The sequence below is a fragment of the Syngnathus scovelli genome, chromosome 9 (genome assembly GCF_024217435.2).
Source record: "Syngnathus scovelli strain Florida chromosome 9, RoL_Ssco_1.2, whole genome shotgun sequence".
Lineage (NCBI taxonomy): Eukaryota > Metazoa > Chordata > Actinopteri > Syngnathiformes > Syngnathidae > Syngnathus > Syngnathus scovelli.
The window spans coordinates 6,765,393-6,781,586 of NC_090855.1; the positions used below are offsets into that span (position 1 = coordinate 6,765,393).

At 38.1% G+C, this 16,194-nt stretch overlaps 2 protein-coding genes across 6 annotated transcripts in view; one reads left to right on the forward strand and one right to left on the reverse strand.

Moving 5' to 3' along the window:
- Nucleotides 1-125: 125 nt before the first annotated feature.
- On the reverse strand, nt 126-2,767 carry LOC125975280 (C-C chemokine receptor type 1-like). The gene is made up of 3 exons (XM_049730599.2): nt 2,607-2,767; nt 1,728-1,877; nt 126-1,649 (listed from the first exon to the last, which is right to left on the reverse strand). The coding sequence occupies exons 1-3, from the start codon at nt 2,611-2,613 to the stop codon at nt 760-762; spliced, it is 1,047 nt and encodes a 348-aa protein (XP_049586556.1). The 5' UTR covers nt 2,614-2,767; the 3' UTR covers nt 126-759.
- Nucleotides 2,768-3,848: 1,081 nt separating this feature from the next.
- The window catches only part of cobl (cordon-bleu WH2 repeat protein), a 30,074-nt gene continuing 17,728 nt past the window's right edge, over nt 3,849-16,194 (forward strand). The window contains exons 1-8 of one of the 5 annotated variants that reach the window (XM_049730586.2): nt 3,849-3,955; nt 8,555-8,737; nt 10,381-10,591; nt 11,465-11,693; nt 12,517-12,561; nt 13,278-13,366; nt 13,547-13,615; nt 15,957-16,139. In XM_049730586.2, the coding sequence (XP_049586543.1) occupies nt 8,562-8,737; nt 10,381-10,591; nt 11,465-11,693; nt 12,517-12,561; nt 13,278-13,366; nt 13,547-13,615; nt 15,957-16,139 (1,002 nt within the window). In that variant the 5' untranslated portion in view covers nt 3,849-3,955; nt 8,555-8,561. The other 4 variants (XM_049730585.1, XM_049730587.2, XM_049730588.1 and 1 more) reach the window with 4 other exon arrangements.

Sequence of the window (16,194 nt, forward strand, 5' to 3'; positions counted from 1 at the left end):
CGGATGAAGTGTTAACCCTTCACTCCCTTAAATGTGGTGACGCATTTCAGTATGTTATAACATGTTTTTTTTGAAAAGCCATTTAAATACAAATGATCAAAAATGAAACAAGTCAACAACAGCTGTAATTTTATCAAACATTTCCTTTATAAACAATACTCCTTTAAACAATTATCTTCTGGCTTTTGCCAGAGTACATGATGAATCTTTTCTGCCCAAATGTATGTGAAGACAATATTCACAGCTACCACTGTACTTTCCAGCCCTTTATGATGAACTTTCATGATTATCATAAAGTGAGTCATCTGTGAGCGATTTCTGCACCAAAGCAGAGACTGCAGAAATTTAAATATCTGGAGTAAGATTATATCCAATTGCTATAGATATCGTGAAATAAATTGGTGATACACATTTTGATATGGTCTGCTTGATCCGATATACATTACTGACATTTGAATCTTGAGAGGACATGTGGTCTTTGTTTTTGTAATTTAAAGGCTGAGCCACGACACCAATGAGACCCTCCATCACATCCTGTAGCAGACATTGTTGTACACAAACACAGGCACAAATACAAGTCCAACATTTTCTGTAAGAATTGTGGGAGAGCAGTGAAAAGTTAGCTTAAAGCTTAAAGTTTTATCCAAGTAAAAAGTAAAATACTACATACTTGGACAACGTATAGGTACGTATATGTATATGTGTACTTGCGCTTTGCAAGACGGGAGTGGGCAGACGGACTGACAGATATAATTTGCGCTACATGATAAAGGTGCCTTCAGAGGACCTGGCTGAACTCTTTCGGGAAGAGTAGTGTGATGAATGCCATTGGGTGATAGAAATGCCAGGCACACATTTCATCAGCTGCAAGACACGTCTCATAAACTTCTGTCCAACAAAAACATATAGGATGGGATTCAAGCAACAGTGAGTGTTTGCAATTGCCTCAGTAACTATTACCGACAATATTAAATTTTTGTTGGAGTCACAGTCATTTAGGACATTTTGATTAGAATGCAGAAACATCAGAAAACATGAAATGTTGTACGGTGCCCATAACAAGAAAAAGATAACCACAATTGAAATGATCAGCCTCACAACACGTAGCTTCTTTGTACTCCTTATTCTCATCAGTACAGGTATGATCCTAGAGTAGCTGAGCACCATAACCAGCAGAGGAAGCACCAGACCCAAAATATTCCTTGTTAAGATACTGTAGACCTGCCAGGCATCATTATTTGGTTCATAACTGCAACCTAGCCCATTTGGCTGTTTTGTCTCTGAAGTGAAGATGAAAGAAGGAAGGGATACACAGAAGCTCAGCAACCACACCACCACAGTGAGTATGAACCCTGTTCTCCTTGTGCGGTATTTGGTCACCTTCGCGTCATGTTTAATAATCAGGTAGCGGTCCAGTGTCATGACAACCATGAAGAATGTGCTGCAGAAGAAGCTGGTACTGAGGGAACCACCGCTGAAATGGCACAAAAAGTCACCATGGGTCCACTCTTTCACCATAGTGTAGTGCGTGTAGAGCGGTAGTGAAATGAGGAAGAGTAGATCAGACAAAGCTAAGTTAAATAGACAGATATCTGTCATGGTTGTCTGGTTACGATGTTTCACCAGGACACACACCACAAGGACATTACCTTGAAAGAATGGGAGAAACATGAACGTGGGAACGTGGTTGTGTCCTTAGTTAAACAATATACGTATTTGACACTTACCAATGAAGCCAAAGATGATAACCAAAGAGTAGAGAATGATGATGAACACTCTGCCAAAGTCAATTATACCACTGGTGTCGCAGGGAGAATACTCTGTAACTCCAAATTCATAGTAGTCATCGTACGTCATCGTGGGAGTGACAGTTGTATCTGCAGACAAAAGGTTTTCGATATCCTGCTTTATTGCAACTTGGGCTTCATATTGAAACACAGACCAGGTCTGACTCTGATGCTAAAATGTGTGTGCTAACAGCCAAAGAGGTTTTCTTTTCCAGATCTTGCTGTGCAGCAGTAACGAAAGAAATCAAACACTGGTGCAAAACTTTGCTGCATGACACGGGAGAAAGAGTTTCTCTTTACATCACGGTAACCGTAAAACAAGGTAATTAGGACTTCACAAGCAGTGGATATTTTTTAGTATTATTGTTTCATTTGTGTATTTTTTATTTTACCTTATTTTGTGCTTCTCCTTCTTTTAGCTGGGTTGTTATTTGAGGGTTTGTTTTTCCCCATAATGTTGTCTCTTGTTGGATTTCTGTCTCTATTTATTTATTTATTATTTATTTATTTATTTATTTATTTATTTATTTTAAACCCATGTAATGACAAAGCAATACTTTAGCTCTTCCAAATCAACACAGGGCCCATGTTAATTAAACTAAACTACACAATGAAGACCACACAACAAAACATTCACAAGCATAAATATGGATTCAGTATGTTGATATACTATAATCATTCGATGATGTCCCAAAATAATCATTAAATCAATCACTCAAATGTAAAAATTGTCATGCTGTCAGGAAACCAGCAGACTTTCTCAAGCCCTTTACTGAGTAAATGTACTCACTAAATCAATAACTAAAATGTCAAATTCACCTGACATGATGATTGATGTCTTGCTGTCAGGAAACCAGCAGCCTTTCTCATGCCCTTTACTGAGTAAATGTTTCAGTTGAAAGTATTAAGTGTCCGAAAGGCTTCACGCAAGAAGGAACATCAGTGCAGCTGTTGTTTCCTGCGTGAGTTGATCCTTATCAAGTGAGTACAAGTGTGTGCCGAGATAACCAAAAATGATGGAACCACAACAAGTACAGTATATACTCGCCCACTTTTGCACAAACAATAACAATAAACACATTACAATACCTTCTGCAGATGTCATCCCTGATCTGCAGAAGGAACGGCATCATTTCTTGGGTTTGGACCATTGTCTCATTTGGAGGTGCTCATTCAGTGGTCCTGGAGCCCAAGCTCAACAGAGAAATAATGTTACATGCCAGAGAAGTAAGATACCCCTAAAGCCAGGTTCTGCAACTGGAGTTTGAGCTCAAACTTTAAACAACACAAAACACGAGTCACACACGTGCACGCGCTCCACTCAGCGTTCCCTTGAATGGCCATCTTTTTTTCCTCTATTTTCTTTTATTTAATTTATTTAACAGTTGCATAGCATACATACGCTCAATTTTTTCCATTTGCAGAATGAACATATATATATAACAGGTCAAAGGACAAATTTAGAAATGTTACACAGTACTTAATATTCAAATACAATTTCAATTTGATCGAGGGTCAGTACACTTTTCTTGTTGGAAACAAGAGACAAGACATGGACACATGATGTCAACTCAGATAAAAAAAAAATAGAAATAAGTGGAGACGAATTGTTAAATTTCGCTTTGTGAATGTGGAATTTACCCAAAAGCAAATGAACATTAACAACATACTTAAGTGCAGTATCATCAGACTCAAAACCATCTATACATCTGTAAAAGATGATCTTTGGTCCGAATGTCTATACGTTTACTGAATGACCATCGTGGATGATTGACCAGCGACATGCTGACGAAAGCAGGATTGTTGACAGCTGCATCAAGTTTTACTGGACGAGTCAGATCAAAGCGGATACTAGTTTCAGAATAAAAGTTAATAGAAGAGACATGTCATTATGCAACATTATATCAGACTGACAGTGCTGACATGACTAAATTATGTTCCGTTTTTGACGTTTACTAAGCCAGGATACTTTTCAAAATGTTACATACCTTGTTGTGCTGAACAAAACTAAATACAAAGAAACAAAAAAAACGTGTGAATGTTCGTATTTTTATTTTGAAAGATCAAGCAGGAAAAAGAAAACTGTTCAAATTTGCTTGTAGTTTAGGTGAATCAACATTGGGAGCGTTGAGATTAAATCAAGTGGATTTGACATCGTGCGGAAAAAGGTAATGAGCGAGTGCGTCTTCTGTGAAATAAGTTAATCAAAAAACAAACGTCATAGTTCGACTATTGTGTCGTAGTTGGCCTTCAAATCACTCAGCTTTGTTTGCACGCGAGTACCGTCATCTTTGCTCACCTACTTGTTGACCCTATGATAGAATATATCACAGTCGTTGCAGACGTCATATTTATTGGAACTAAATAGATCAAATCTGGCAATGCTAAACCTTAAGTGCAAGTATGGTGGATTTCCTGCAAGGTTGGGTTAAGTAGCGGATCTGTGGACCCTTCTTGAGCAATCTTCGCCTCAAGTTGGATTTCGCGCAATGTCCGAACCTTTAGAACCGTCGGCTGGGTAAGTCATTCACAGGTTCAAAACTGTGATTGCCCTGTTGACTTGGCTCATTTAGCTATTGCTTACATATTAAAGTGATCGGTCTGTTTGTGAATTATTGTCAATGCGAATTAACCGCGCAGCCAAGTGACAGGTGGGGCGCGTTCCTCCTTTTCAATTGCACCCCACCCAAAGAACTTTTCTCTGTTATTATTTAATTGGCTGGAAAATATTACTTAGAGATATTTCTACAGAAGTAGAATTAGTAAAATTACAGGACAATACTGTATTGTGTAAGTATTCTCTTTTGTAACCAGTTTTCTGACAACAGAGAATTCCAGTATGAGCATGATGGAACCCCCTCACCTCCCCCCGACGACGCACAAAAACCGAGTCAAACAGTTTAATTGTGGCTTCTATTGCTTGTGATGGAACGTGCGCGAGAGCGTCACCAAATTAACTATACGTACAGTGATTTTATTGTATTGTTATGATTAAACTGCTTGCCTTAAACAATCATTGGCTCACGTTTACACATACGGCTATTGATGTTTTGGTCTAAGTTATTAAGGAAAGCATGTATTAACAAAATCGATGGAATAGCAAGCAGTAAGCAATATTTTGAATTCTTGATAAGAATATGATATTATGGGTCCACTTAAAACGTAATATATAATATATATTTAAAAAAAGTGTGTGTGTGTGTATGTGTGTATATATATATATATATATATATATATATATATATATATATATATATATATATATATATATATATATATATATATTGAAGTTGCCATTGTTCCCGCATTCTCCGCATGTTTTTTTTTTACTTTTTATATATTTTATTTATATATATACTTTTTAATATATTTTATTTATTTATACATATACTTTTTTATATATTTTTTATATTTATACAGCATACATTTATACTGCTATATATATTTTATATATATATATATATATATAGCTTTTTTTCTTCTTTTTTTTAAACTGTGCAGGACGCTATGTCCGCGAGAGCCATTTTAATCTCGATTTAGCACCATGACAACTTGCTCAAGCCAGCCTGTTATGTATGATCCATCTATGGGAGGTGTAACTGTTTTGCTCTGTTCAGTTTGTAGTGGAAGACAGCATAGATAGGAATGTAACTGTGTTTTTGTACTTTCTCGATGCCCCTAATTTGATTTTTTTTAAAAACTTGATTAATATTTGTTTGATTCTATGTTCATCTTTGTGCAACAACTGCTGTGCGACAGTGGATGGCTGGATAAATGATTTCTAACAGCATTACTGGGAGAAACCTGTAAAAAACAGGAAGACTGGGTGGACCGATTTTGCAGGTATAAAGAAGTATACAATTAGAAATGACGGTCTCCCAATCCCAGCACACACACCCATAATTATTGGCTACCATGTCGTGTTTTTGCAGACTTGCTTATATTCTGGTTGCAGGGCTTACTGTTGTTTGGTTGGAAGCTTCCCTCACTGAAGTTAAAATGAGAATCTAGTATTTGGAAACAAGTAAAATAAGTAGTGTAGAGATTTTAGATGTCATTTGTATAAGTCCAAGATTTGCCCCAAAGAAGAATGACTTTATTTTACTGTATCCTACTGCATCTCAAATGATGGGAAAATGTGAGATGGACGGATGCAAATAAAACTTCCCCTCCCAAGACTGTCATTACAAAATTGTCCTTGGTAGAGCTTCACGTGGTTAGCCATGAGCTCAGCAGTGCTGCCAAAGTTCCATATTTTTTTTCCCCCCATTTATCTTCTAGTACAGTACAGATGAGTGAAATGTAATTCTGAAAGCTGAGGAGTATTGAGTAAGTAATACCTTTTTATGGTACAGTACTTTATACAATGTCAGAAGTGTCAGCATTGACTTGTTCTCATTGGTCAGATGCTTGAGCAAAATGACTTTAAATGCTGTGCTCTGTTCTATAGCCATGCTTGCAACTCAATTCTCGCAAATTGTATTTTGGGCAAGGACTGAGATAGCACTGGTCAACTGTTCCACCTTGTCCCAAAGTTGAAAGGTAATAAACATGTTGAGATTCTCCTGTGTGCTGGTGGCTGCATCGATATACATAAATAGAAGATTAGAGAGAGTGGTAGACTTGTTAATAAGGAGAAATACCTCTTATTTTCTCATATGAGCTGTGCCAAGCCTCTACTGTGGATTATATTATGCAGCTGTTATGGGCTAGACATTTATTTTTGGAAGCCCACTGTCATTTGTTAGTCACTGACCTATGTGGGTTTCTTCGAGAGGAAGCTGAACCAACTGCGTTGCGAATGGAAGGAATTCTCTAACACAAAATAGAGCCATGGTATTTGCAAATAGGGAGGAGGGTGGTTAAATACTCTATTCCAATATCGTCAGTACTTTTATGAATCATTAACCGATGACGCTATGTAAGAGTAAATATATTCAGACAGCAACAGAAAGCATGTTAATGGGCCTACTTATTTGTCATTTTTTGTTGAGTTATCAAAGAATGTATCAAATTGAATGCTTGGTTATTGATTATGGCAATTGACTCAATTTATGCGTGAAATGAACATGTCATCTCACCGAGGAGGGATTTTCACCCACTCCTCTGTACCTGTACCTGTCTTCTGTGTCTCTTAAGGTTTTCCATTTGGTGAAGGTCTGGATACTGTCGAGGCTACTTCATGACCTTGAGCCACTTTGTTGATTTTGTAGTATGTTTTCAGTAATTGGCATCTTCTAAAACATGTTTCAAACATGATTAGAGTTCAGGCTTAGTTCCAATTGCCTACAGATGATTAAAAATATGTTCAGTGTTTGAGGTCACTCGATCCCTTAATCCTTTGTGTTTGTGTTATTTGTTAATTAAACGATGTAGTAGGTCCCTCTTTTTTGTTTCTCCTTTCTGTTCTTCAGTCAGTCATTCAGTTCTTATGGTTAAACCAGCAGTCAAGTGGTGTGGGTGTACAGAGGTTTCCATGGAGATGCCTTCTCCATGGGACCCAAGGGGCATGCTGGCTTTGTGCGTGTGTGTGTGTGTGTGCGCGAGAGAGGGAGTGTGCATTTGTGTTTGGTATGTAAGGCGTGGTTTAATCCAATGTTCCAATGTGGGTCACTTGCATTGATTAAAACTCAAAATAATGCACACAGTGTGGCAGAATCCTGTTCTAAAGTGCACATGTCTACACACAAGTGTGGAGGTGTGGTTTTAAGTCTGCCAAGACAATCCAGTCCTTTGCTCTTTTTGATTAAAATTAGAATCCTGTGACAGTCATTATTCCTTGAAAATATGCTTTTATTATTATTTCAGACCATTCATTTCTATAGCTATTTGTTTTAACAATTTTTCTTTTTTGCATGCACCATGAAGTCTGAATACACACTTTGTTCTCAAGGAGGAAATAAATTTAAAGAACACTAGTATTGGACAATATTTGAAGTCATAATATCATGCTGTAGTTGTAGTATCAACAAATTCTGCAACACTTGATATCTAATGCTCTATCTAGTGTGGAACTCATTGGAAAACAATTGCATAATGATTTGATAGTTGATATTTAGCCGTTAATGGTTAACTTAAGGTTAGAGTCCGCTTGCTGTGCTGTGTTCATACAGTCCTACTTTTGTTTATTTTTATTTTTGCTAAACAGGACGCATGCACACACACACTCGCACACACACACGCACGCATGCACACACGCACACACACACACATGCACACACACGCACACACACGCATTCTGACAAATCCTTGGAACTGGACTGATAAACATTGGGGTATTCAACAATTGTAGAATATTTAACCGACAAAGACCCCTTCTGACGTAAGTGGCATGCTTTGCTATTGTTATCTACCTTGTGTTGAGACTGGGGCGGAGTACGTGGAGTTATAGAATAGCATTCGTGTTTTGTTTCTGACAAATAGCTGGAAGTACAGGGTTTTTTTTTTTCAGCAGCACATTAAATTCAAGAGCCACAAATATATTTTAGCTCATTCTTCATTTCAAGATTAAATTAGCTACATTTTCATTTTAAAATTCAACTGCTCAGAGATTGGTAATGCTTGATTTTATGATCAAAATACAAATCACAATTAAACTTTGATAAATTTCCGATGCCAACTTCTGCAGAATAGAAATGAAGTGCTTGTGTTGCAAGCATGCAGCAGGACAGAATATGAAATTTCTGTTTGGCTAAATAAATATTTTATATTTATGTACTATTTTTACATGATGTGGATTGTGAAATTATATTCTCTTTACAATTTAGGAGGAGAATGAAGGCCCGGGCCCCACCACCACCAGCGCCCCCTCGTCATATTTTTGCAAACAGTCTGCCTGACGCGGGCGGGACACTAGGCATGGAGTCCAAAGAGAACATAATGAGACAGACTGTGGAGTTCCAATTGACTCTTCCGCAGGGATACCAGACATATGTAACAGAGGATGGGAGGTGAGAAGGGCACAATCTGACTCACTTAGGTTTGTTTGTTTGTTTGTTTGTTTGTTTGTTTGTTTGTTTGTTTGTTTGTTTGTTTGTTAACATGAATGACAGTTTTTAGTCAAAATAGTATTTTCTTAAACTAAAAACTGTCAAATCTTGCATATATACTGTACATGAAGGTACTCCAATTTATGGTAATTTTTCTCCTGCTGGGTACTGTTCTTGATGTTGTCCCAGTTTGTGATTACTAGTGAGAGACTTTTGTCACTGCCCACTTTGGGTTTCCGTGCCAGTGGGGCCTTTTTAAGGGTCCTATTCCCAGTCTCAGCAGAGGCTTTGTCCCAGAGAGTGAACAGATGGAAGCTGAGCTGTTAAAACTCTCTCTGTCCCTAGTGGGTTGTTCTCATTTGGAGCAGAAAAATCAAGAATTTCACCTTGGTACAGAATAAGACTGGCATTGACCGTAGTCCGGAATTGGTGCAGTCTTAAAGTATACCTGTGAGATGGTATCATATATTTGTTTCTAAATACATTATACTGCACATGCTTGAAGATAATTGCTGAGAACATGCAAAAATTAGCACAATGCTATCCTTAATTATGGAGATTACAGTATTAAACTATTTTTCACCGAGTCTAGTGACACACACATTGGGGATGAGTCGCCCTGCTTCACGTATCTGCACGCTAATTGACGAGCAAAGTGTAATTCAGCAGCTTCCACACTGTTATCAATCTGTGCTGTCATTGTGGGGGTTTGCACGTGCTTTGCAGGTGGCACTCACTGTTTTGGACCATCAACTGTCACCCTCAAAATATTTCACCATGACAGAAAATAGAGGGTTTCATAATTCTTGATTTTTTTTTTGGCTCTTTTGAAATCATGTCACTCCTCGGAACAGTTTTAAATGTGTGTGTGTGGTGGGGGGGGTGGGGGGGGGAGGGTGTATCACGATAATACCCTTTAAAGGGTAGCTACAGTAGTTAGAAGCAGAAGCGCTCACACTCCTGTCACAAGTGTGTCACATGAGTGTTCCAGATAGAAAAGGCCAGAGACGGACTCACTGTCTCTTTATTTTAGGAGTGACATTTACTAACAAATGATATATTGTCCGTTTCACACAAACACACACACACACACACACACACACACACACACACACACACACACACACACACACACACACATACATTTGCTATAAGTGCTGTTTATGCATTTCTTGTTGAAAATCCTCAGTTGAATTTGTTTGAAAGTTAATTTAATTTAAGGGAATTTTAATGAGAGCAATTTTCTTTTGCTCACAAGGTATACCAGCTGTTGAAAGGGAGTCATGCAGTCAAGCCGTAAATTTGCTTGTATGCAACAGAAACTAAGAAATCTAAGTTCTTACTATTAGCTCGGACATGTATTGTTACTGAAAATGATAGACATGTATTGTTACTGAAAATGATAAAATTAGGTAAAAGTGTGTCTGTTTTTGGTTTTTACTCATACTTAAAATGAATTGGCTTTCTAACCCAATATTCTCCTGTCATCTCCTCTGTTGTCCTTTCTAACCCTCCTTCCATTCCTCCTCACCACCCTCTTCTTCCCTCTCTTTCACTTTTAACACTTCCTCCGCCTCCCTACCTTCACCCCCCCCACTTCTCAGTAAGCCGCTGATGGACTTGCTGGTTGACCTGTGTAGCCGCTACCATCTAAATCCAGCACTGCACACCCTGGAGCTCTTGTCACCTGAAGGCCACTCGTTGGGGTTCAAACCCAACCTGTTGCTGGGCTCCCTCAATGTGGCCGGTGTCCTCATCACGGAGAAAGTCTGCGAAGAGAAAGTGGTGCGCAGACCGGCACCGAAAGTTCCTGAGGTAAATTAGATTAAGTTTTTGGTGTGTTGTGAATGGAGTGACATTTATTTTCATATTTTATATTGTCATCTGTCTCTTTATGTAGTAATTACTGGTTGTACTGATCGCACAACAAAATTTGGTTCGAAAGTGAACTTTCTTGCCTTTGTTGTATATGTATACGCTCGTTATGCTAAAGCCCTCTATTATATCTACCCCAACCCAAATCCACTTTTTGCTTCTGATCACTGGCAGAAAGCAAGCCCTGTAAGGCCCCATGGTAAGATACAATTTGGTTGCAGCATGTTCTTTTTTTATTTGACTTTTTTTTTTTGTGTTTCCTGATTACATGCCTCTCAGCTATTATGCCCTCTTTCTCTTCTTTTTCACAATGTCTTCACCCACAGTTTGAATATTTTATGAGTGCCCTGTCTTTGGTTACCATGCATTATTTCTCTACCCCTCTCAGGACTCACTAGCTGCTCTCACTTCACGTGAAACTCTGCTGGTTTAGGCCAGAGGCGAACGCTATCGGTCTCATCTTTTCTGTCATACCGACCAGTAATTCATGCTTTGAGTCTACTTTAGTATTATGAATCTGACTAGAATTTGTTCACATATGATTTTATGCTACATAAATAAGTAAATTCAAGTTAGCTGACCTCTGTAAAATGAAATAAGACTTTAACTGACTTTAGATACATACTGTCCATACTTTATATCATACTGGTCATACAAATAAGCAAATCAAGCATACCCACATTTTTCAGTTCAGTTATAGCCACTGCATGTACACATTTTTTTCCCAAATATCAAGTCCATTGAATCATGACTGCATTCTGTTGTTAAATATCGAAATATATTTTTTTACGTACACTCTGCCCTCTCTGTTAGAAAACAGTGCGTTTGATGGTGAACTATCACGGCACCCAGAAGGCAGTGGTACGGGTCAACCCACTGGAACCCCTCCAGGCCCTGTTACCAGTCATCTGTGAAAAGTGTGAATTTGACCCTTCATGTATCCAGCTCTTTAAGGACAACATCAGTCGTCAAAAGTTACCCCTGGATCAATCTTTAACACAGCTGGGAATTAAGGAACTCTATGTTCATGATCAGAGCCTAGGTAAATATTAACAACCCTGACTATTATGTTTTATTTATGAGCTACTTCACTTTTTTTTTTGCCAATGAATGAATATGCAGATATCAGTGAGTTACATCAGCACAGTGATTCTGTATCTAAATCTGGACCCCAATCATAATTTAATCAACACTAAATTTAAAGGGTGTGTATCATGATTTTGACAGTTCCACCGTTAATTACAGGAATATACTGTAAACGATTACATATTTTTGGCATTGTGGTGATCTAATTTCTTATGAAATTACAGCCACTTGTGAACTGAAATTGCTGGGACAGCTGCTATGAGAAACTGGGCTTGTTTAGTCTGCAGTGGCGGTATATGGGTAGCTGACGACCTGCTCATTTTCTTGGATCGAGCAGGGCTGGTGCTTAGAGAGGAGGATTTTGCAGGAATGCTCCGAGATGAATGAATGGTGTAAAACACCACCACTTTGGGGGTTTTGGGGTTAGGAATTAGCATTTTGATCTGGCTAAAAAAAAAAAAAAAACACAACAAAAAACAAAACAGATTTGATACGGGCCCTTTAACTAATTCTGGAAACAAATGTAAACAGGAGAAATACCAAAGTGATAAATCTGTCCTCAGTGTGTCCCCAAATATTACTTGGCTTAATTTTGGGATACTCCATTCTATCAGGTACAGTTAACCTGAAATTTGTGATCTCGTGATCTGAAAAATATCCCAGGAGAGCCTAAGAAAATGTAACTTTTTAATGGGTCAGGGGCGACAAATACATTGATGTATTAATTTGCCACTGAATCTGAATCCCGCTAATTGTTTTTATTCATTTGTTTTTCCTAGTTCTACAGCCTAAAATGGCTTCAACGCCAGCTCTAAACTGTTCAGGTATTAGTCAACTATAACTGTCATTATTAATTTATCCTAACAAATTGCTGTTTGCTCATTACCCTGGCTTTTTTGTGTGTGTGTGGTCTGTAGAGTAGTGTTTCCCAACCTTTATTGAGCCAATGCACCCAAATTACACTTGACTAGATTGCAAACCGATAAGCAATGATGACTTGTATGCATGGCAATAAGTGGATAGTACGTGTAAGTGTTCATTGTACCATCTGACATCATTTATGTACAAATATGTAATGTAAATTTATCATCATCACTTGCTTTCAATTAAAAATTACTTTTCGTCGTCCACATCTCACTTTGGGAATAATTTACAAATTGGTACAAGTTCTAGTTACCCTTATGACCGTTTTAAAGGGAACCATGCTAAGAAACCAGTAAAAATAATAAACCTTTAGCCCCCTCTGCTGACAAAAATCTTGCAGTGTAGCGTTGCTCGCTATGTAGTATTTCTGTCATTGCAGTTGAACTTTTTGTGAAGAGACTCCCAGTCAATGTTTTTGTTCTGAGTAATGCTGCTTGTATCAACTTGATGAATGAATATTTGATTTCTCTATTTATTACTTAGTCATCTTAAATTGATGGATAAATATTTAATGTTATTCTCATTTTATTTTACCCCTTAGTTACCTTAAGGATTTTCAGAGTCACCCTGGTGTCATTTGATATTTGATGTTGTTGTGGTGTCTTTGTTTTCCCAGATACCATCTACTCGAGCACTAACAGTTTGGACAGGGGGAGTAAGAAAGGTCTTTTGGGCTTTCTCCAGCTTGGCAGGAGGAAATCCAAGGTAAGACTGAACATTGTAATTCATTGGTTAAGGGGAAGTGGTGCAGATATTTTTGGGATTTGGGGATTTTGTTTTACTATTTGAAATGTATACTTCCTCATCTACTGTATCTTGGCCAGGTAGTGCATGGCTTAAATGCAGATTGCATGATTGCATGATTACTGTGCATTCCTTTTGCAGACAGACAGCACATCTTTGGGCATGGATGACACTAATGATAAATTAATCCAAAATGAAGAGCAAAGATCCGTAAGTGATTTCGTTCAGTTCCACACAGTATCTGTAATTGCTGTAACTGCTATTTTGTGTAGTTTAGGTCATCTGAACACATTTGTAGGCATTTAGGCTGTCGAGCTAGGAAAAACAAATGCTGGTGTCAGTGACAGCTTGTATGAAAAAAAGATAAAAGCTTCAATTAAGCACGACATTATGCATTATCTTAGTGTCCTGTAGAGGGCAGAAAATAACCAAAAGTCTAACTTAATCAGTAAGCACTAGCTTCAGGGGTTCCCCACTTTTGCAACTGAGTGTTCATGTTTGACCATGCCGAATGACAGACATTTAAAACCAAATTGAAAGGAGTGTTTTAGTCTTGCAGGCTCTTAATGTGGTTGTAGTATTTTTTTTAGCAGACACTTGTATGTATCTCTTTGACGTTCATTTTGATTAGCAGACTGCGTCACTTTAAATCACCCTGATTTCCTCCCAAGCTTAAATAGTCAACTCAAAAATGTTCTTTACGGTAGTTAATTCTATGCGGCCCTACTAGTCTAAAGAGGTTTTCTTGGTTTTTGGGATGTGGCGTTCGCAAACTGGACCATGATTGGTCATTATCTAAAAATGACAACAGTAAACACATGGCCATTGAATTATTTAATTGTCAGATGTTATATAGTGCATTGTATTATTGAATGCAATGTATGAGTGAATGTATCAAAACTCAGTTGTGGTGACTGTTTATTTTTACTCTTAGCCATATCTGACTTGCCAGTTGCCTTTGTTGAAGATTGGTCCACACACATTTTCAACCGCACGCACGCACACACATACATACACACACGCACACACACACACACACACACACACACACACACACACACACACACACACACACACACACACACACACAGATGCTTGTCTGCAGAAGGCATCATATTACTAGAGCTTGGCTACATCTGCACTAAAAGCCCATCATCATCATATCTGTAATGGTTCATTAAGAGGCCTAACCATGTAACCATGTTTGTGCTTGTTTTTGTGTGGTCTTAAAACGCTCAAATAGCCCGAAGCTGAAAAGACTTTTTCAGAAAAATAGTCTGATCCTGATCGTGACTTAAACATTCCGTAGTAAAATGTTCGAACAGAGAACATTCATATCTGAGTTATCGCTCCAGCTGCTACGAGATACCGGCTCACTGGTTGTATGCAGTTGCCCTTCCATTGGGCAGTGGCTGGCTCCTACGACAAGTTGTTTTAGGTCATACTGGGGTTGAATTTAGTTGCAGTTCTGCGTTTTGAGGTTGTATTTTTCCCAAACGCAGGTATGTATTTTTACAGTTATGTTTTCATCTTTGCTCTTGACACATTTCCGATTGTTTACCACAGAGTGAGGAAGTAGAGAGCAGGTGAAAAAGTCAGACAGAGTTCATATGGCTTTGAACCAGTATGTTTATGGTGTGATGGGAACTTTCTTTTATAGGGGTCCAAATGGAAGTTGCATCAAGGTTTCACTTGTATTATTTATTTTTGTTCTTTCAGACTCTTTGACACATACTCCACCACTATGTTTACTTTCTCTTTCCATGTCAATCACACAGCGCAGAGAGAACGATTCATAATTTACATTTTTCTTGGACTTTGTTCTTATTCAAAGAATCTAGGATGTGTCACTGTGGCTCTGTCAGCAGTGAATTTCACATTCTGATGAAACTTGTCAACATAAATGGAAATGTAGACACTTCTTTTCTGAATAATTGTCTCAACTATGAGGTAGTTTGTAATCGTCGTTCGAGGTCACGTGGTGTTTATCGACTGAGGTATGCTAAATAAATGAGAACAAATAAAAGATACATTAGACACATTTTTAAGAGCGGAAAGAAGCTCGAGCTTGTCGCATTAGAAAAAATTGCCTGATAGATAAACGTGTTCTTAAAAAAAGTGCACGTACCGTAAATTATTTACCAAAATCGACCATGTCATCTGGCAGCAGATTTCACTTCAGAATGCCTTCATAGGTTTGATTTCGTTCTATCGTAATATAAATTCAAGACCCCCTGCCCAGGTTAAGTATTCTTATGAAGATCGGGCCATAATGTCATCAGGTAAAAAGTGCCTGGAGCGTTAACATAAATCTTTTAGGTATATACTATTCAATAGTATAGTTTCATTATTTTTAGTGATGCCATGTTTTATGTTTTTGTTTCATTATTTAACACAAATTATCAACATTTTTCTGTGTGTTTTGATAATTCCATTGGCTTTGTTATTAGAATGCATTCAATATCACCCTAGCAAAAAATGAAGCGGCAATTTTGTGCATTTCCAGATTGCTATTTGGAAATGTGACTCAACACCCTTTTTATATTCCTAGGCACTATCAACAGTCCAAGGTGTTCCCAACAAAGTGGACCAACCTAGCACCGTTGGCTCATCTCACTCAGTGATGAACGATTTCAGGACATCACCGAAGTGTGACACCAAGAAGAGGAGGGCACCAGCACCCCCTCCAGGGTCCCTGACCTCAACGAGAAACAGTCATTCGGAGGGTTGTCATGTGAGTATATAGCAGTAGGGACGTAAATGACTTAGAAATTACATCAGCAACATGA

Excerpts from the sequence above, each read along its gene's own strand:
- LOC125975280 (XM_049730599.2), bottom strand. Across the intron at positions 1,650-1,727 it reads TATCATCTTTGGCTTCATTG|GTAATGTCCTTGTGGTGTGT; the intron begins GTAAGTGTCAAA and ends CATTCTTTCAAG.